Here is a 21,834-nt window from a genome sequence, read left to right as displayed (position 1 = left end):
ACATTGGGGGATAACTTATCAACTACCAAGGTCTGTCAACAATCATCCAAACTGATCTTAAATTGTATTATGGGAAAAAATGTAAGATTTAGTGTCAAGTCAGACAACAAGTCAGAATCTCTGTCTCTGCTTAGATTTTGTAAAATGTTTTTTGAAATATGTTCTTTTGAATCCACCAACTTTAAGAACGTATTGAAACACTGGAGTCTCCCTTAAAATTTGATTGTATCAGTGTCGTTTTTAATCTCCTCTCTATAATGCTGAGGATCATAACTCTGAGTCAAAGCAACAATGTTAGTAGTCCGTGCGCCTTTAACCAGCGTGCGTGCGCACATGCGTAAGTGTAGTAGAGTCCGCGCATGGCAGCTCGCGCCCTCCTGCTGCTCTGCCGTCCTCTGCCGCTGGTCTCTGCTGGTGAAGCCGAGCGGAGCGCGGCGCCTCTTCGTTTCTTTGCGCGGATACAACCGCAGTTCGCAAGATTGAAGCCGGATGAGAGAGAGGAGGAGGGAGAAATATGAAGCTGGGTCACCGGAGCCGCGTCGCATCGCCCGGACAGCTGTAAGGTCGGCGGACACACGCGTGGATTCATCAAAGGTGAGATGTGCGACTGGATCACGGAGGAAATATCCTCCTTATTCACCGTGGACTACTTATCATCCACATCTGATGCCGATGATGATGATGATGCTCTAAACGCATCCTGCGTGATTTTCCTCGGGTAAAGGCCAGCTTTGCCTCTTATGAATCTGGCGAGACAGTCGTGAGAAATAGATGCAGGATTGCCATTGTTTGTTATGCCAACATTTTTTATGAGCATCACGACACACCGTTCCCATTGCAGAAATAAGGTAAATAGGCAGTTAAATCACCGATATGGCTGCGTTTGTGTCCCTCCGTCGCTTTGAAAGTGAATTTTAAGTGTTGCAGGGATGCTCACCGTGAGGAATGAATGAGGCTTGTAGAAGTGGATAATATCAGCGGAAGGGAGGTACTGCAGTAGCCCAGTCCTTCTGTTGACTCGCGTCAAAGGATGTTGTCATTAGCTCGCAGCTGAAGGTGCGGTTACAGTAAATGCACCTTTACGGGATTAAAATGATAACCACACTGTTTTACTGTTTAAAAAAGGGCTGACATCAACATGTTTGTGAACTAAATATTAAAATGTGTGCAAATAAGAGGACTGAAAATCCCTTGAATGCAGAGCTTTATCACGCTGCTGCTCTGTGAATTCATTTGTCCATGAATTATTAAGAACTTGTCTCTGCTTCCTCATAACCTGAAATGATCAGCTCCTGCATTGAAGCTCTTTTATTTGCTGCCATGCACTGCTTTACATTTTCTTCCAAACATTTCCTGCCAATGTAGTACTCATGGATTTCTGCAGTTACTTCACAGGCTGAATATTTACAATGAGCCATTGTGTTGTTTTGCTGACATGTGTCTGTTGGGTCTCCCACTGCATAGCTAATGTGTCTTCCCTTTGCCCCCAGAGTACAGCAGTGCTCCTCTGACACATTAAACCTGAATTACAGTGTGTGCTGCCCCATGTACTGTAGGACGCCATTGAATCTGTAATTAGGCTGAGCAAGTGTTTTTAATGGCCTTCAAAAACCTTTAATCCAGACTGAGTTTTTGACAGGATTTGCACTGAGCTAAAAATAGCCATGATATTGTTTCAAAGCAGTGAAAATGCTTCTTCTTTTAGCATATAGCTCTTTATTGCGTTGTCTTTCTTAGATTGCAGCCATGATGCAAGTAATTGATTAGATGCATAACGACACATTATAATTTCAGTTTCTCAAAAGTAAGGATTTTCTCTTTTTCTCTTTCTTGCATCATCGTCAAGTCAATACGTTTTGGATTGTTCTCAAGAAAAAGAAGACACTTAAAGATGTCACCTTGGGCTCTGGTGAGGGATGGTGATGGATGGGTATGAATGTAACTAAAGGCTATTTTCAGTGAATTGTTTTGTCCTTTCAACTGTCAGAAAATAGGGAAAAATGAACTCCCTAGAACCCAAGGGGATGTCCTCAAATGTCTTGGTCAAAACCAAATAACATTAATGACATTGTCCTTACGAAAACACATTTCTCACAAGTGTGAAGCTACAACTAGCACGTCTGTCATTTTTTCTTAATGACCAATAGGATTATATATTTTTGGCCAGAGACTGCCTTTGTTATATGCAGTGTAGAAAGGGGGGGGACAGGGGGGATGACATTGCCAAAATACTCCTGCAGGCCGGAGTCGAACCTGCGTACATGGAGTTATTGTCTAGTTGTTGGACTAGTGATGGATTAGCAGTTTTTTGACATTTCGTTGACTTAATCAATAGATAATCATTAGTTGTAAGCCTGATTATAATATCTAATGTTTTTAAATAGAAATAGAGTAATTTGTGACTGCATTTCAGTGGACGAGGTGTTTTTACATGATCTTTCTGATGCCTGTAAACCCTGATGAGAACCAGGCAACACGAGCCAGTGACTGGAGAGAGGATCTGTCATACAGCACGGATCACCGTGGAGACGAGTGTCTTTAAAAAATGCAATTAAAAAAGATAAATAGAGAAATCCTGCCTGTAGACTTCCTCAGGGCCGCAGAACCTTCCCTTCTCGCTCTGCTGGTTTGTGAACGCCCCCTGGTCAGTGAACACACCCCTTGTGTACATGCACCGGGGCATGTTGGGGGCTCTCGATCCGAGGCTTCTCCCTCATCGGTCGGCCGTAATGTGCTGTGTGTCCGAGGTCTTCTTTAGGTGCTTCCTCTGCAGCTCTTGCTCGGTGTCATTAGCCCACAGGATGCAGTCAATGTGAGCGGGATGTCACGGAGAATCATCATTTGCCACGGACCACGGGCGCTGGAGTGTTCCCCAGCCAGCTCACCAACATCTCTACAGGAAGAGAGGGAGGGGAAACAAAAGCACACATGGAGAGTTAATGAAGTCCTTGAAGGAGGGAGAGAGGGGATGTGTTAATGAGTTATTCAGAAGTCAACTACATTTTGTCAGCGAATAATTGCTCAGCTCTCGTGATGATCAAGTCATAAAGACTCCTTCACTAACTGTTTCCAATTCTCTTCACAGGGCCGACGTTAAGGGCTTCTCTCTGTTTGACACTCAGCCAGCGACAGGTAAATATTGAGATCCTAAGTTATATCTTATGAGGTCAAAGACATAGTACATCTGTCCTTTGAAGTTTAAAAAAAATAGTGTTTACCAATTTCTTATAACACAAATCTATATATCTATATATATTAATACTACTAATAAATGTCATCATATTATAAGAACTCAAGGTTATAATACTTTCTGTTCAAGAAAAACCTCACCTGGAGAAATGACTACAACATTAAACACTGTGATGACACTTATTGAAGAATCGTAGAATGAATATATTATTGAATAAAATAAGGACACCTGTTTGGTTTCAAAGGGAATGTGCCTTCAACAAGTATGAGAGCTATGTTGAAACAGAACCAGACAATGAACCCTGAAGTTGAATCAGGTGTCAGAACAAAAGTCTGAATTGTTCCACAGAAGTTTTCTGTATAAAAGAGATGAGGGTGTTTCTGTTCTTTCTCCTGAAGAGATATTCTGCCTTGTGGAAAAGATTCATTACTACAAGGTGGCATTATAAACATCTTGTATATTATATTTGAGCAGCTGTTTTTATGGCTGAACCCAGAGTATCGACACACTTTAAATTAATTGTGTGAACTTAAAAAAAAAAAAGTTGCAATAACAAAGCCCTTAACCTCCTAAAACCACATATTGACAGTTTTCTTGTTTTGTATATCATGTGATATTCAGCTGAGCCATGCTAGCTACTTTCCCCCATTTAAAGACTTGAAGCTAAGCTAATCTAGTCAGCTGTTGTCTGTGGTTTCATATTTAGCATACAGATATAAGAGTGGCATGAATATTTTCTTCTCACTCCTGGCGATAAGGCAAATTCGTTTTTTGCTAAAATGTTGATAATTTGCTTTATAAAAAAGTCAAAGTAAATAGTTTTAGTTGCCACTGACTGAGCACCCCTCAAACTGCTGTATAACTGAGCCAAGATAGCTAGAGTCAGTGACATTTTAAATACAAAACTATATAATGTATCTCTAATTTACAGTATCTTCAACTCAATATTCTTCAACTCAAAGTGAAACAATTTGAAAGTTCAGTTGTATTATTAGAGTCTTTGACATAATTCGTGTAGCCCTAAAAAATATTTTAATTTCATCCCTATAATTCTATTAAAAGCAGAACCCAAGGCATATTTTTTTTACAGTGAAGTGTTTAACCGCAGTGATGACCAATACAGTCCTTCGTGTACAGGGTCAATAATAAAGATGAAACATCGTGTCCTTCTGGTACACTAGTGTTCAAGAGCTGAGCGCAGAAAACGCTCAATACTGGTCACAGAAAGACCATATCGTCTATATTTAAAAGAAGATTATGATATTTAGGTCCTCATTTATATTCAGTCTTCATACGAAATGATAGAGTTGTATAAAATATTTTCTAATGATATCTATTATTAATCATCTTCACTTGGTTTCTGGACGATAAAGAGAGCCGTATTATTAACATTAAACATTTCACGCGCTGCTGTTTGATGTGCCACAGGATGATCGAGGAAGGCAGCAAACGAGGCAAGGCCATGGTGGAGAAGAGACAGCTCTTCATGGAAATGAGTGAGTGGAGTCGACTTCAGAGAAATCTCTTTTCACTATTCACAGTCAGCAGCTCATCATGTAATGCTCTCCCTGGCTCCAAGTTGCACAAGAGATATTTGCTGCTTCACACGTACAGTGATTCCTCCCACACAGAGACGGTGATAGTGTGAATGTTTCTCTAGTAAGAAACACTTTCATTGTATGTCTTTAAAGTGGACGGGCTTGGAGCTGATTTTTCTTAATGCTGTTTTGCAGGAGCTCAAAACTTTGATGTAATCAGACTGTCGACGTACAGGACTGCCTGCAAACTCCGGTTTGTGCAGAAGAGATGCAACCGTAAGAGTTTTCCTCTCATTTCAACTATAGAAATGTTTTTTTCCATCACGAATACAGCCTCATTGTTTCCGTTTCCCCCTCTCAGTTCACCTGGTGGACGTGTGGAACATGATCGAGGCGTTTCGTGACAACGGGCTCAACACGCTGGACCATAACGCCGAGATCAACGTGTCGCGGCTGGAGACGATCCTGTCCTCCATCTACTACCAGCTCAACAAGCGGCTGCCCACCACCCACCAGATCAACGTGGATCAGTCCATCGGGCTGCTGCTCAACTTCATGGTGGCCACCTACGACAGGTACGAGGCAGAGGAGATCATTGGAAAAACTTCTTCTATTGTTCGGGTATTAATGCAGGAGACATCAAAAGCAGGGCTTAATGTAAACAAGTGTTTCAGGAAGTGAAGGACATGGTTTAACATTTCCAATATTAGAGTAGAAGTTCTCAACCTATGAGCCGTTGTCACTGGATGCATAGAACTATCGCTTCTGACCACTTTAAAATAATATCTAAAAAGGTCAAATGTTCTAGTTCTTTACACGAGAAAGCTCAAATGAAAAGCTAATCAGAAAATCAGATTTTTTCGCAATTTTCTATTTTCTTACCATCTTTTATAAATTGAACGATTAATCCGCAGCCCTAGTCTGAATAAATAACTTCTACAGAACATTCTCAGTTTTACATTTAATTAGTACGGAATTAATAAGTGTTAATCTCCAATCTCCAAACTTTGGTATTTGCAATTTCTTTTTAAATTATTAACCATTTAAATCAAGTATTTTTCCCAATACAGCTGTCCACGCTGCAGGTTATTAAATGCTGGGGACAAAATTCCGAATTGTTTTGGAAGTCTTGAATTGAATATGGTAAATGCCGAAACTCTAGAAATCATACACAGCAGTAAGAGGCTTTAGCGTTCCTTAATGGCCCTGATTCTATATTGTACACGTGAGCCATACACATACAAGGGATAGCCTTGGAAACCATGTAAATGATCACACAGCAGATACAAAAATAGTCCCTGTCAGCTGAAGTATTCCTGGTGATGTCTTACTGTATATCCCTCCTCTTGACGTCTGCTCTGAGCTCAAAGCATCCTGTATTATTGACTGTAAAGCTCTCTCATTATTGTTCCCTATGAGCTCATGCTGATTGGCTGCTGGCCCCGTCCATTCATCGACCCGCTCAATTGGTTTACTTTTATCTGTAAGGTCACTCCGGCCCCGCTCCGTTATCATTCATGCTGCCGTATCTCTGAGAAACTTTGTGGAAATGACTGTCTGTGATCACAGGAAGCCGTTTGGCAATCTGTCCATGAGGTCCAAACTGAATTAGGCGGAAGAGCTTTCATGTCCTCGGCTACCGCTGCTCGGAAGTCGGGGCCAAATGAAAGTGAAAAATGAAATGTAAGAGCGGCTCTCTCTGGGCAAGTTGAAAAGGTTTCAAGGGGTGTTGAGGCAGCCTTGATAATGAGCTGAATATACCTCGTTAATCTGTTAGTTCATGTTTTCGTCATGATTTTATTACATTTGACACAGAATTGAATACAAATAACTTGTTTGTATAATCTGTTTATCGTGATTTTTCATCTCAAATTCACAATCTCCAAAGAGTTCTCGGGTCACAATAAGAGTTAAATAGTCAATAATGCGTTTCTTTGAAAACATTACATACTCGTTATTAAAGTGAGGCTATGGGACACAACTACATCTGGAGGGACACAACAGATGATAAATTCCACTTGTCTTTCTCTTTGCAGTGAAAGCCATGGGAAGCTGACTGTTTTCTCAATGAAAGCCATGCTGTCTACAATGTGTGGAGGGAAGATTGTGGACAAACTACGCTGTAAGTGCATTTATATTCCGTACACATACAGTTTCATAAAACATATTTGTGAATGAGCTGCAGTTATTAAATCAGTCCTCTGAAGTCTGACGTCATGGCTGCATTCATGTAGTTTCTCAAATGTAACACACAGGGGCACTGTAGGAACGTCTATGCTACATCCATTTGCTTTAACTCTGCATCTTTTCACTCTATGCTGAGTGTATGGTTGTGGATCAATCCTATACATTCATAAATATGTTTTTAAATGTCAAAAGGAATGAATCTGAGATTTGCTGTCTTTCAGATATTTTCTCACAGATCTCAGACTCAAATGGAGTCATGATGTTTGCAAAGTTTGATCAGTTTCTCCGGGAGGTGCTGAAGCTCCCCACAGCCGTGTTCGAGGGTCCGTCTTTCGGCTACACGGAGCACTCGGTGCGCACATGCTTCCCTCAGCAGGTATGAGGAGCATATTTAAACCACATTCCCACTCTCTTTTCACGCTGTATCTTCGTTCAACTCTCTAATGATGTACACATCTTGTTTGTATTCATGTTTGTGTGTGTTTGTATCCAGAAGAAGATTATGCTGAACACGTTTTTGGATGTGTTGATGGCAGACCCTCCCCCTCAATGCCTCGTATGGCTACCGCTCATGCACCGACTTGCTAATGTTGAAAATGGTGAGATCTGGACTCTTAAATATTTGTAACCACTCCATATTGGAAACCACAGAGGAATGTACAGGTTTTGATTGGATTTTTCTAAATTTAGAGCCAACATTATCTGTCCAGGAATAAACAAATGAAATCTCTGTACATATTTTTCAAATGATCCTTTTATTTTCAGTGCATGGCTGCATCCCAACGGTCCGATGTGTATGTAGCTAATAATTGATTATACAAGTTGAAGTAATAATGCACAGATTCAGAGGAGGGAAGTACAAATACTTTGTTACTGTACTTAAGAACATTTTTCTGGTATCAGTACTTTACTCCATCTACTTATTTTTCTGATGACTTTTTACCTTTACCTTTTTACCTTTACTTCTTACGTTTTTAACACAAATACCTGTAATTTCTACTTTTTACATTTTTAACACAAATACCTGTACTTTCTACTTCTTACATTTTCCAAACAGGCTGTTTCCTTTAGTTTGAATGTGTGTTTGGTGGCTTGATCATTATTATTTAGAGTCATTGCGTGTCACGATCCGTGTATCCATCATTTCCTGCTCTTCTCTAAAGAAGAGGGACCAATGAAAACGTTGTCATGTTGCCGTTGTTCAGCATGGAAACATTCATTAGCTAACAATGACATTATTGTTCTATTAATATAAAAGGAGGTCAGGTACTCTTTAAAACAGCTGCTATTTATGGGTACTTTTTACTTAAGTACATTTCAAAGCCTCTTTACTTTTACTTGAGTAAAGTAAAGTCAGCACTTCTACTTTTTAAACACGAGTATCTGTACTTCTACTTGAGTAAAGGATGTGTGTACTTTTGCCATCTCTGCTTCTCTCTGACAGAAAATCTTGTCTTTGTTGTTAATTTTTTCCGTCAGTCTTCCATCCGGTGGAATGTTCCTATTGCCGGAGCGAGAGCATGATGGGTTTCCGGTACCGGTGCCAGCAGTGCCACGGCTACCAGCTGTGCCAGAGCTGCTTCTGGCGCGGTCATGCCAACGGTCCCCATAGCAACCAGCACCAGATGAAAGAGCACTCTTCCTGGGTAAGACCCCTGAAAACACTCACTGTCACCTTCACGATGTTCCCTTTTCAAAACTATCCCATAGTCAATATCTCTGAGGGTAGAGTATCCAGCCGTCTCCCTACACTTCCTGTCCCGAGAAATCCATGAGATTTTATGGAGGTTTCACTCATTATGGCAAATGAAATCGTATTGATTGCATTTTCTACGTTGCCGCATCCCCTCAAAGCCTTTTCATTATTATTTAAATCTGAACAAGGGAAGTCATAGGCACTGGATCCCAAATCCAATTCCCATCTAACTCAGTTTTTGCACAGAAGAGAATGACTCGGGGCTGGGATCACATGCCTGAGTGCACGACACACCGAACACTGTCTGTGATATGAAAACACATTTTGATATTTATCGTGAAGGTTTGGAGCATTCATCTGTTCGGGATGATTTCCTACTTCTGTGACAAATTGGAGTTAACGTCCTAATACCTCTGGGACATGTTTCACCACATTTATAGTTTTTGTGCTGAAAACAGTGAAGGTTTTGGTTTTTGGAAACAATTCAAACCCTTTATCGGATTAGACTACAAGTGAACCTATCATGATTTTCATTAAACAGTTGCTATTTTTTGCTACATCATTTTTAAATGATAGCACATGCTACACTGATCATCCTGCCCTGAATGTATTGATTAGTTTGTGTTTTAGTTTTCAATGTTGAACCGTTGAGGATTGAATGACTCTAACCTACCAGAATCGTTTTCTGCATGACAATAGATGATTTGAAGACTGGTATTCAATATGGAAAGACTTCATATTAAAAGATGAAAACTGTCTAAATAAGAGTACAGTTACAGTATCATTTTTTCTTATTATTGTTTGTTGTGGTTATGCTGCATTGATGTCATACCAGACATATTTTCCAGTTTTTAACGAATGGAAGTATTTCATGTAGTTACATTACATTACATTACTTGTCACTTGTTAGACGCTTTTATCCAAAGCGACTTTCATACATTCAATACTGTGGGCAATCCCCACAGGAGCAATTTGATTCAATTCAAAATTCAAAACCTTTATTTATTCAGGTGAAAACCCATTGAGATCATTGACCTCTTTTTCAATGGTGACCTGCTGCAAGTAGGTTCCAACATGAATACAAACATGACAGAAAAACAAAGAGGACATTTGGGGTGAAGTGTCTTGTCCAAGGACACAGCAGAATGTTTGACTGTGGCGGGATTCGAACCAGTGCCCCCGTGATCCGAAGATCAGCGCACTAACCACTGAGCCACAACCTCCCATGTAGTCATATTGCTACACTCAGATGTTCACATGACATGACAGCAGGAGAGCGGACTCATTATGCTGCAGTTTCTGGGCCGCAGGGCAGCCACCAAGACGTCCTGTGAAGTAGCCGATAAGGCACTTACTGAATATGCACAAACTCCTGCTGATCCACACTTTTGGCACAGTAACAAAATGTTGACCTAGTTATGTAAATTCAGTCTGAAGCAGCTTTAAAACTGTTTCTACTTTCCCCACACGATGGTGACACCATGACAGATACTTGTGTTTTTTCCCGCCTTCCTCACAGAAGTCTCCGGCCAAAAAGCTGAGCCACGCCATCAGTAAATCCCTCGGCTGCGTCCCCATCGGAGAGCCGCCTCATCCTGTGTTCCCCGAGCAGGCGGAGAGACCCCCGGAGCTCACCCACACTGTGTGAGTGTCATTCGCACAGCATTTGTTACCACAAGTTGTTTTATTAATGAGCACTGATGTGTTGATTAACTGCACAGCAAAGCCCAGTGTGCTGCTGATCTATTGTCTGCTCTTGTCATGTAACGGCCTCCATATTTCCATCTCGCCGTCACACCATGACTGATATACTGCCACATGGCTAAGATGTCGAGCCCGTGATTATTTGCTAACGTGGATATGGTGATATACTGCGCAGCTTCGGCCGCTAACAGCACCTTCGTCCTCATCAGTCTGTTGGCAATGAAACGGGGACGATGTTATAAATCTCACACCGCAGGCTTTGGGGCTCCTGGAAGTCATTATAGGAAATGCATTATATTCTGCAGCTGTCTTAAACCCTGCACACTCATTTACATCTCAGATGAAAAATGGTACGATGTCAATAATCAATTCCCCCGCTGAGATACATCCAGTAGTCCACAACGCTAAGGTCACTCTGTATTTTTCCCATCATCCTTACGCCAATTCAGTTTTCGCCTCCACAAAGACATAACAATCTAATAAAAAAGTGATTTATAATGTTGCCTGCTCGTGGCATTAATAGGATCACAGCAAATCTTCTCATGGCTGATTTCATAACAAAATCCTTCTTCATATTCCAGTCACGACCATACATCTAAGCTGTCTGTATATGTGCTTCTGGCAAGTGTCAGTGAGTAATTGATAGTGAGCTACGTCATTGGGCGAGAAACGAGCGCACTGAATGCCAAGAAAAATATACAACGTAGAAACAACATAAACATGATTTCCTGTTTCTTCTGCGAGACAGAAGCCATCATCTCTGAATCAGTGCTCCCATCAAGGCTCTGCCCACTGGCGGAAGCGTTTTTCTGCCTTGTGCCCAAACGTACGCATGTTTTGCTTCAATCAAAACCTGGACAATCAACAGTTTCCCTCCATGTGGGAGATGAGGTGATGGGATTAGCCTGCACGCTATAGGCTGTGTAGCATGAAATGACAGCGCAGAAGTAAATTGATATTGATATTGTGGCTGAAACTAGTTTGGATTATGTCTCTCTGGTGTTCTCAGCAAGCTGCAATCTGTGGCTTTTTGTTGTTGTTTGTTTACGATGTTGATTATGTTATGATGATGGTGGCTGAGATATTGAGTTCTGCCCAGGTGGCGCTCTTGGTTATATTAGATGTTATGGCACAGAAGCCTTAATGAACTCCAGGGTCTTGTTTGTTATATTGTTAAAAGATATATCAGTTATTTGGAGTGGTAGAAAGTGAATAAATACATCTACCCAAGCACTGTATGCGAGTACAATTGAGTTTTTCCTCAGTAGCAAATGCAATGAGGGCATGCACATTGTCTTTTTCCCACACTCACTATGGGCACCTCACATTGCCAGCTAAGCCAATAAGTAAGAAAATATGTAATGAGTATGAGTCACTGACTTTAAATTGCTTTATTTTGCAATGTACATTTTTTAAATCCTTCATTCCCCTCGCAGTACAAAGGCACTGTTTTTGGTGTCTCACAATGAAAGACAAAAAGCTTTACTGTATCACTAACAGGAGCTGTATCCTTCTACAGAAATTCCATGGAATGCTCTTAACATCCCGATAGCAATGAATATATTAAATGCTTTGACAATAAATACATAAAAATATCTCATCTGTGGAAGCCGTGGCACTTATCTTGTGCCCTCATTGGTCATGTGCGCGTTCGTGTGTGTTGGACGAGGGGCTCTGTAAGGAAATCTGAAGGAAGGGGCAGATTTTTTTCTGCTGCGTACTTTCAAATTCTAGCACACTCGAGCTGGTTTCTCCATTCTTACCTACCCTACCTTTAAGTAGAATATTGAATGTACCTGTACCTTTAGCTTGTAACAGAATTATCTTAGATTCTCGCACTACTTTATTAAAATACATCTTTCACCAATGGTTGATTGAGACAAGTAGCAATATGTACAGTAGGCCAAACTGACAGGAAAGGCTGGACTCCAGAAGAAAACAATACAAATCCATCTGATGCTTCAGCACCATGGACAGTGCCATGGATTTATCAATACACTGCTAGCTTACTGTGATTTCAGAGCCATGGTGGAGCCCATTGAGTCTAACCTGCACAAACCTCAGTCTAGTCCCGACTTATTGATCCGTTATTAGACTTCAATCTTTACTCCAACAACCCCTCTACTCTCTCTGATACGAGGGGATGGAGGAGGTGTTGGCAGGTTAACAAGGATGCATTCGTGTGCCTACAACAGTGATGAAGTTATCTACTTGTAACGTCTCTTAAACTTTAGGAACATCCTGTAGTTATGTCCCCCTTTAAGACTTTAATAGACAAAGTGCATTCTCTTGCTCTCACAGATGGCCTTTCCAGTTTGCTGGCGTGTTCACTGACTTTTAGGATAATTGATGTGACTGTTGACCCCTGAGACTAGTCTCTATGTCTCTGTTGTTTTGTCTGACGCAGGGAATATTTTTTCACCTGTGTTTAATGATGGAAAACTGTCTTTTTATGTTCCCAGATGAATTTACGTTTTTATTTCGGTTTGGTGATAGAGTAGTATAGCTATGGAAATATGTTTTCCAATCCTGACCAACCATTCAAAATATGTATTCATTGGTGACTGCCTTTCTTAATGTAATGCTTAAGTATTCTGTGAATGGCTTTGAACTGCAAACCAAAGGCAACATTTTATCAAAAGAAAAATGTGACGAGTCTATTTGGCGAACACATGGTGGTCAATATCCAGATGTTATAACTTTGGAATATGGCACATTTTTGAGAATATTTAAACTCATATCCATCTGTTAAATAGGAAGTTACAGCCTGTTATCTCAGCTGGGCATTAAGACTGAACAGAGAATCAGCAAGCCTGGCTCTGCCCTAAAGAAACAAAATCCACCTACCAACACCTGTCTTCTTTGATTCATCCACACAAAAAACTTGCAGGCATGCTGTCTTATCTCACTTTTAAAAGGTTCTCTCATATAGTATGGATGATTTTACCTTCAGACAGGCTAGCCCTTTCCCCTTTTTCAAGTCGTAATGCTAAGGTAAGCTAACCGGCTGCTGGCTGTAGCTTCTTACGTAATGGAAAGATATAAGAATGGTGAAGAGTGCTGCAGGAATGAGCCCACTAACCCAGAAATGAGTTTGTATGTTAGCACTTCGGCTTCACGTGTCTCTCAGTCAATGGGTTTTTGATTTTATGCCTGAAATAAGGTCGGTGGTTAATAAACTTTGTAGATATTTTAAAACACAACAGTTGTTGAACTTTTAAGCTTTTAAATGCCTCAAAACATGGAGTTGTTAACAAGTTACGAAATTAGGTGAATAAACATGATCCCACCAATCCCAAGCTGATGTTTGGTTGGGTCCATGATTTATGCATCTGTGGTGCAGCTAGTTGATTGGCTTACGGTAGCTTTTCACTCTTGCTGATTGAGTTTATGCCTCAGAAATCATAACAAATATTTAATACGATTATCTTACTGAACAAAAGTTGTAAGTATCATAAATGTGTGTTTGCCAAAGAGCCTGTTTTCTACTAAAATCCAATGGAAAGATCCCATTGGCTATTTTTTAAGATATCCAGTTTTCCAGAGTTGTCCTGCAGAAACATGTCATCCCTGCAGCTTCCTCGATTCACCTCTAACTCCGAGACATGAATACAAATGAGAGTAATTCACAAAAGGTTAAACTATTCCTCTAGATCCAACATACCAATTGTAAATCTCACTTCTGCACTCTCTGTAGCCATGAGCCATAAGGAAGAGCTGGCAATAATGGAATACTTCACACTTGTTAACGGTCGTTTAAGATAAATTATGGGTGGATAATACAGTATTTGTCCGCCTAACATTCCCATGATGATTCCCCTGCTGGCTACAGAAATCTTGCCTCAAACTGGTTCTTCAGATGATTAGTCACGGGAAAAGGGCCAAGCCCCGAAATGTATTCTGAATTGACTGTTTGAATTGTAGTGAAGAACGGAGAGAGGAATGTGATGTTGGTTTTCTGAAAGTAGAGTGCAGCTAGTCACAATCCTGATGGATGTTGACTGAGAAGAGGTGTTTCATGTTGTGAACCAGGAGACATCCGTCAGCGCAGTCTCTCAGGTGTGTGTGTGCGTGTGTGTGTGTGTGTGTGTGTGTGTGTGTGTGTGTGTGTGTGTGTGTGTGTGTGTGTGTGTGTGTGTGTGTGTGTGTGTGTGTGTGTGTGTGTGTGTGTGTGTGTGTGTGTGTGTGTGCGTGTGCGTGTGCGTGTGTGTGTGTGAGGCTGACGAAGCTGTTGTGAGTGAGTAATAATGGCAGAATTGGGGTATAGCGTCAGGCTTGATCTAAAACTCCCCAAGCTGATCGGACATGAATCTCCAAATCGCCCGACCCCCGGCTTTGTCTCCAGACGATGTGTATCTACTCTGAAAGCGTTTTGAAATATTTACTGGCATCTGAGAGCAAAGACTGACAGCGAGCTGAGCTGTGAGTTTTTCCCTCCACTCAAACTGTCAGCGAGTTTCTTGCCGGTGTGTTTTGGAGAGAAGTTATAGGTTTGGGATGCTCCGTCTGTCTCGGGGACTTTAAATCTACGATACAGCTTTGTACCTTCAGACCTCCGCTTCTGCGAAAAGACTTTAAGCACACTTTACACTATAGTGTCAAATGCTCAGTTCCATAAAAATATGCCAACCTCTATATATTTGAATTGGGATTTATAGTTTTTGCACAATTTAAAAACATAACGTCTGTGCCTAAGATACTGTGCCCCAGGTCGGTGGCTTCCAGGACTTTGATTGGACGCTTTTACTTCAAGTTATGTTTCTATAATTATTGATTTATTTAATTCTAATATGGTGGAACTGTCACAACAGGTCTTTCTGGGATTAATAAAGTATTTTTTATTGATTGATAACATGTGATAGACAGTGCAGGAAGTGATTATTGAAAGTAAGTCAAATAATAAAGAAATCCACACTTTTATATAAAACACAACATCAATATACAAACAATAATATCAATTCAATCATAATGAGAAACTTTAAGAACAACTAATAATACAAACATAGATAAATAACTAATTTACAAAACAAGAAAGGAAATGTGAATGTGAAAAGTATATGAGCAGCAGCCTATGTTTGCAGATAAAGGAACAAATATATTTAAACAACAGATAAATGGCATTTTGTTAGGCTTTTTAGACGAACAGTATTTTGTTTTGTGGGAAAAGTCTTTCCATCATTTTGTTCCCATAAATCCCCTTACATTAAAGAACGCCTCCATCTGTTCTCAACTACTTTTCCTTATCCAACAATGCCATTAGAATAGAGAGAACAGTGCTTCACTTTCCTGTGAGTGTGATCCATTGGGCTTTGTATGGCCGGGGCCACTGGGGAAACAAGAGCCAGCAGGAGAGGATGCTTCATGTTTTTGCGCTTTATTTTTAGCCGGCTTGAAAGCGATTGAAAGCAATCCGCCGTTTGTCAGGAATATGGTTTGAGAGTGTGTGCATGACGCTTTGTCTCCTCCTGTACCTCTGCGTAGTGCCAAGTGCCAAGTGCAAGGAAAGGGATGGCACATTGTCATTCACCGCACGCAGGTAGCACGGGGCTTAGCGCAGTGCAGAATTTGATCTTTTGTATTGCCTAAATGTTGTGTCAACGCAGTACCCTTTGACCTCTGAGGCAGGAGTTCCTAGACTGCGCTTCTTCTCTAATCAGCGTCCCTTCAGTCGGGGATCCACGGGGCTGCAGACGCTGATGTGAATGAGTTAGGACGCCTGTTAGAATTAATCTAAATCCTGTCGGAAAAATAAATACTTTTACGTAAGGAGACTTTTTGCCCTACATTTAGATAGGCGTTATAGTGGTGATTGAATTTATGTAACTTGCTGAAGGTGAGCGGAGGAGTTAAGATATGTAAATGTAATTATAGTAACATGCACTATTCCACTTTTTTCTCACCTTTTTTTTTTTTTTTCTTCTATTACTTTTAATATAATATACTGTAATATGGTTTTAATATTGTCTGCTTATCTTTATTATTGTGTTGCATTGTTGGAGAAGCCTGTGGCCTAAGATTTTCAACAACATAATTACTCTGTAGCTATGTTAGTGTGACAATAAAGAACCTTGAACCCCCTTGAACCTTGAACCTTGAATGTAAAGACCTGTTTTCCTTCTGAAGTGATACGAGTACATTTCTTTTTGAAGTGGCAATTGAGCTATTTTGGCATTCCCCTAATTCCCAGTGTATATTCATGTTGTAGAGAGAGAGAGGTGAAAAGACCGAGTCAGAGCTTCGGAGAGGAGAGAGAGAGAGACATCCGCGGCGTCATGAAGTCATGTGACCGCCGAGTTTCCTTGGAGACAGCAGCAGTGTAGTACATTGAGATGCTCTCTTGCTCAGTTGAGGGCAGATTAGGCATCTGGCAACAGCAGCAGCAGCAGTCGGATGTATTTTGCCAGCCGGGCAGGTGCTTGCTCTCCTCACAGAGGTAAGGGTGATGCAGGGTGTCTGCTGTTCTGTCTGCTGCTCCAGGGGGGATTATTGTAATATATCAAGAGTTAAATAAGGGGAACCTTTAGTGGAGTATTTGTGGAGGGCAGCATGTGCAGGTTTGATTAGAGACCGTTGTTATTTTTCCTGTTGCTATACTTTTGCTTAAAATGTAAGAATCAGCAGGATTGTGTTATAATGTAATAATAAATGACTCATTCTGTTCGGTTCACCCGTTAGGCTAGTCCTGAAGGAAATGTAAATGCATGAGGCAATAATAGTTGCAATATGTCTTCAAAGAGACCACGTTAAACCCCCTGAGCATGCACATGAATGCAGGGAATGTGTACTCTTGTTTGTGAACAGCTAACAAATGACTTCAGCACAATTAGTGATCCAGAAATAATGCTGTTTTTCTGCTCTTATTTTTAGTAACACAGTAATACACAACAAGAGAAGGAGGGCTGTTGAGGCAGATAGTGGCACGGGAGCAGAGAAGCTCTCACTGTCTTGTGCTGATAACAGTAATCTGCAGAATGTGGATATAAATAGTTCGATTTTTTTTGCCATAAATTCTGATTGGACAAATAAGCATAACGAGATGCAATGCGGTTCAGTGCTTTTTGCCTTTTATGTGATCCTTAAATACATCTGTTACAATAGAATCGAGGCTGACAACTTCACAGACATGCGTTGTGCAGATTGAAGAGATGCGACTACAGAGAAATGGAAAGTGTTTTTGTTCCTTTGTGAGCGAAGCCGCGATGCACCTGAGATGTGCAGAGTGATATTTCTGAACCGTTAATGAGACTCTGTGGTGCGAGGGCTTCGGGATGCAGCCGCCAGATGGACCCCGTCGCTTTGTTTACTCTCACAAATTACCTCCCACAATGTCACCTTTCCTAGTTCTTCACAGACTTCCAGCGTGATTAGTTTCCTTGTCTGCTTTTGTTAGGTTGAAAATAATGGCCCTAAAACAATTTAAATTGCCGTTCCACGGAAAAGTCAATTATTTCGCTGGGATTTTAAGTCAACTCGAGTACAAGATGTTGCAGGCTTTGTGCAGCACATTCAGTAATATGATGATCTTCATTGTCTGCCCTCTTTTGTTGGAGTAAATTGCAGTCAGAGTCGCTGATTCATGATTACTAATAAAATGCAAATGCCCTCTTCCCCATTTCCCTGGTGACAAGCACTCGAGGCCTCTGCAGAGTAGATTAAAGACCTGTAATCTTGTCTTTTAGTCAGCCGAAACCAGGGGCCAACAACATGAACGACACAATGCTCATGTCCTCTGGGGCGCCCACTCCTACCAAAAGGTAAGCACCAAGGCATAAAGCACAAGTCTTTTTGATTTGAAGATATTTTTCCACAATTCCCTCTGTGCTAAGAATAGGTGACAGAAATCAGCGTGAAGTTATTTGTTCCTTTACACACATATTTGCACTCGATCAGAATGCCCTTGCAAGTGTATTTTTAGAGAAAGATTTGTTGCGCTGCCGCGAGGAATATGTGAGCACTCCTACTTAAAGGATTTGACAAATAGATCATGATAGAACTGGAGCCTGATCATGAAAGCAGGCGAGGGCGAAAAAAGCAGCCTAATTGTCTTCTCGTTTCATTCTCTCAGTTAAAAGCCAGCTCTCTTATTATTTACTCACAGTGGTAATGAACCATTGTGGTTAGGAATTACAATGGAGAGCACTTTGAAGCAGCTTTAATGCATCTGTCCCGCAAGTCTGTGCAGGATGAATTCATCCGTTGGAGTGGATGTGTATCACAGTACACATCTTTCAGGCAATTTCTGTTTGCAAGATTGGACCGTTAGGGACTCAGGTCTTCACACGGCATATTAACAAGGAGGACACGTCACTGTCTGGTGTGCGGAAAGAATAAAAGTGTGCACATCAAACCCGTTTAACATCAGGTGTTTGATTAAAATCCAGACAGAGGCTTTGATAGATAATTCAGAAAGAGCTTCAATGAGGGCTGGGGCTTTTTATTTCTCACTTTTGCTCTTCTGGGACCTCTGCAGCTGAAGGGCAGCATGCAAAGAATGTCCACAGCAGTACGACTGAACTTCAAATGTGATTTAGAGGTCATGCCGATATCCCATTACTTCTCTCTGTTTCATTACAAGTATAATTATCTAACCTTGCTGGAAGATTTCTGTGTTTGGTGAAATGAGATGCTAACAATCGATGCTAGATTAAATGTCTCGCAGAGATGAACATTTTGTGCAGTTCAGTCTCGTCTCAGAGGGCTGACAGTATCAAGATTAGAGCGAGTTTAAGGGAAGCTGACAGGATAGGGACACCCGAGGCGGTAATTGATGCCTTGCAGCCAAACCCGTGGAGGTCAGTGAAGGCATCACATGTGGCGGCACGTACAAGAGCAAGACAACGCTCTCCTGAGGTTTCTTCAACTGTGGCAGTGATGGCGGACCCTGATAACCTTTGTCTTGACATTTTGCTCTGTGAGTCAGAGCTGCTTTGAGAATATGTCATGCACTGACGATGCTGTTGCCCTCGGGGGGGCATAACAACTTCAAAGCTGCCATATTTAGGGCAGAATTTGCACATTAAGCCAGTGTGACGCTTCCAAAATAGGTTGCGTTGAGAGTCAGTGTGGATACCGGTAGATTAAGTGGCGAACGAGCAAGCTTTACTTAAGTTGCAGAGAACAGAAGGCCAGCAGCCTCTCACTGTGTCACATTTGGTTTGTAAATATTAATATAAGTACCCGGTACAAGGGCCTGTGAGTCAAACATACTGCTGCTGAATAATTCAGAGCTGCTTGTGGCTGTGACTCAGTTCAAGAGCCTCACACTGAAACGAAGCGGCAGCGGTCGTGTCCTTGTTTTTGACCCTTTCAGACTCAGAGAAAAAAACCCATGAATGATCGTGTGTCAGTGCAGAGTTAAAACTGAAGGCTCTACATGTGAGAAATGGCGGGTGCTGTGCTCTCAGCCTCTGCTCTCTGATACCGTCTGCTCTGCTGACTTGGCACCGTCCCTCCCTCTTCTCTGTCTCTCTCTCACAGACAATTGCTCACCATGAGCCTGCCTCCAAGGGCGAAATGCAATTTATTACCTGTTAGTCATGCAGAACCACGGCAACAGAAGATAAAAAGAAAAAAGAAAGAAAATTCTGTCTTGAGCTTGACGAGTTTTAATTCAGAGTTACTGAGAATTCACTAAATGTAAGTCAGTGTGGAAACCCAGCAGTGTGTGTTTCTATCAGGAGCAGTCAGAATTATTACTAAAAACTCCTAAAATATGTTTATTTGTATATGTATTGAGAAAGTTTAGATTAAATCATTATGGGATTTTCCCTCTCCTGTAATGTGTTGTGTTTTGTGCATGTAGATAGTCTGTAAAAGCTAAAATCCCAAAGTTCCCACCAGAGGGAGTTTTCTGGCGGAGAAACGCCTCAGTTGGACTCTTTGTTTACTTAATGACATCACTATGTAACAATCACGCTTCTATTGGCTAGCTCTTAAACTTATTGTACGCGATAAGCTAAGGGGTGGGAAGTATTGAAGCGATTTACCGATCATAACAGTGTTGTATTTTTGGCACTATGTAGAAATTAAACATTAGTACAAATTCAAATGAATGCATGGATAAATAAATTATAAATAACAAATGTTTCTACATTGTGCGGGAACATGAGGCCAAGGAGTGCAGTGGTGATACAAAATTAAAGTCAGCACAATAACTGAGTGAATGTCAATGGAATAAATTGTACAAAGAGATGAAGATCATGGCCGATTTCCAAAGCAGTTGTAAAAGGTCATATTGACAGCAAATCAGATCTGAACCCCTAACTAAAGAAATATCTAAAGTTACCAGATTGAAATGACACGGACATTGTTAGATAAGATTACAAGCTTTGTTACTGATATTGTAATAATTCTTTTCAATAAGTCCTTCCAATATTGGCGAGTAGTTAGTCTTTAGAAATAAATTGAATATATCCTGCATCAGAGTAAGAACACATACAGCTGTTCATAGAGCAAACATGTTGCCCAATTCGATTAACAACTTCCAGATGTTGATCAAATTGAATCTCTGGCTTCTTTAAGTTTTTACTATTAGTTATCAGGCCATTCAGAACACAGCGTTTAAAAAGCATAGTCTGTCATATTGCTGACAGAATTTGAAGCACTGATTGCGTTTGAGTCAAAAATAAATTGGTGCTATCTTCAAACGTGAGACCAAAATAAAAGTATCCGGGAGAGATGCCAGATCAGGAGGGCTTGGAGGCAGTGCAAGCATCTCTGTTCAAACCCTGGCACCGGCCGTCAGGTGGTGCCAGGAAGCTCCCTGATGGAGCAGCTCCAACTCTGAGACCTCATGGGGTCACAGCGTTTGCTGAGCCAACCCCGAGCAGCTCCCTGATGTCGTTAATGTATTACTTCCATTTAACAAGACACCTCAGGCTCTTGTCTACGCCTTAACCTCAGGTTGGGATTGTAAATTATTTAGAAAGTGTCCCATTTTACAAGACATTCATTTTGAGTCAGGTGACACTATCTTAAAACAAGCCGAGTGATCCGCAGAGTATTTTAAGATATCATCAAAGGGCTAATAAAACCCTTGAAACAAGCGAAGTAGGAACCGAGAACTAAAACGATCTCATCTCACAGGCAGCCTTTTTATCTGCTTTGAGGAAAGATAAGATTTTATTGCAATTGTGGATTAAAAAGGCTGGTTTGCAGCAGGGTGTTGAGGGCCGGGGGTAGTCTCCGTGATGCAGTGGTGTGAAGCCAGGTTGGGTTTAATGGCCTTAATCATCCCTCACTCTCCACTCAAGAGTTGGATGCCCCATCTCAGCTCTCCTTCACTCTCCATTGCGCCTGCCGTGAAGGGACAGCATATGTCCGCTCATCTGCCCGCACCATATGCCACACCCATGATCGCTTAATGTCTCACGCCTTATTTGACATTTCATGTTACTGATGAGATGGTCAGAGCAGCCATTGGCACAGACACACGATTCTAAGTCATCCATCCCAGGTCATCGTAATAACCAATTATCCCAGACTGTCTATCAACAAACATGAAGGTCACCTCAATCATT

The 21,834-nt window shown here is 41.2% G+C and overlaps 1 protein-coding gene across 4 annotated transcripts in view; it reads left to right on the top strand.

Moving 5' to 3' along the window:
- Positions 1–305: 305 nt before the first annotated feature.
- The window catches only part of dtnbb (dystrobrevin, beta b), a 33,851-nt gene continuing 12,322 nt past the window's right edge, over positions 306–21,834 (top strand). Inside the window, exons 1-11 of one of the 4 annotated variants that reach the window (XM_079640683.1) lie at positions 306–594; positions 3,086–3,132; positions 4,619–4,686; positions 4,924–5,004; positions 5,090–5,303; positions 6,765–6,850; positions 7,137–7,291; positions 7,412–7,514; positions 8,395–8,561; positions 10,131–10,255; positions 17,995–18,069. In XM_079640683.1, the coding sequence (XP_079496809.1) occupies positions 4,620–4,686; positions 4,924–5,004; positions 5,090–5,303; positions 6,765–6,850; positions 7,137–7,291; positions 7,412–7,514; positions 8,395–8,561; positions 10,131–10,255; positions 17,995–18,069 (1,073 nt within the window). In that variant the 5' untranslated portion in view covers positions 306–594; positions 3,086–3,132; position 4,619. Of the gene's footprint in view, positions 595–627; positions 849–3,085; positions 3,133–4,618; positions 4,687–4,923; positions 5,005–5,089; positions 5,304–6,764; positions 6,851–7,136; positions 7,292–7,408; positions 7,515–8,394; positions 8,562–10,130; positions 10,256–17,994; positions 18,070–21,834 lie in introns of those variants that run through there. The other 3 variants (XM_079640681.1, XM_079640682.1, XM_079640684.1) reach the window with 3 other exon arrangements.

This window comes from Notothenia rossii (genome assembly GCF_949606895.1).
Source record: "Notothenia rossii genome assembly, chromosome: 7".
NCBI lineage: Eukaryota > Metazoa > Chordata > Actinopteri > Perciformes > Nototheniidae > Notothenia > Notothenia rossii.
The sequence above is the reverse complement of the archived record's forward strand: the minus strand, read 5'-3'. Positions and strand labels throughout refer to the sequence as shown.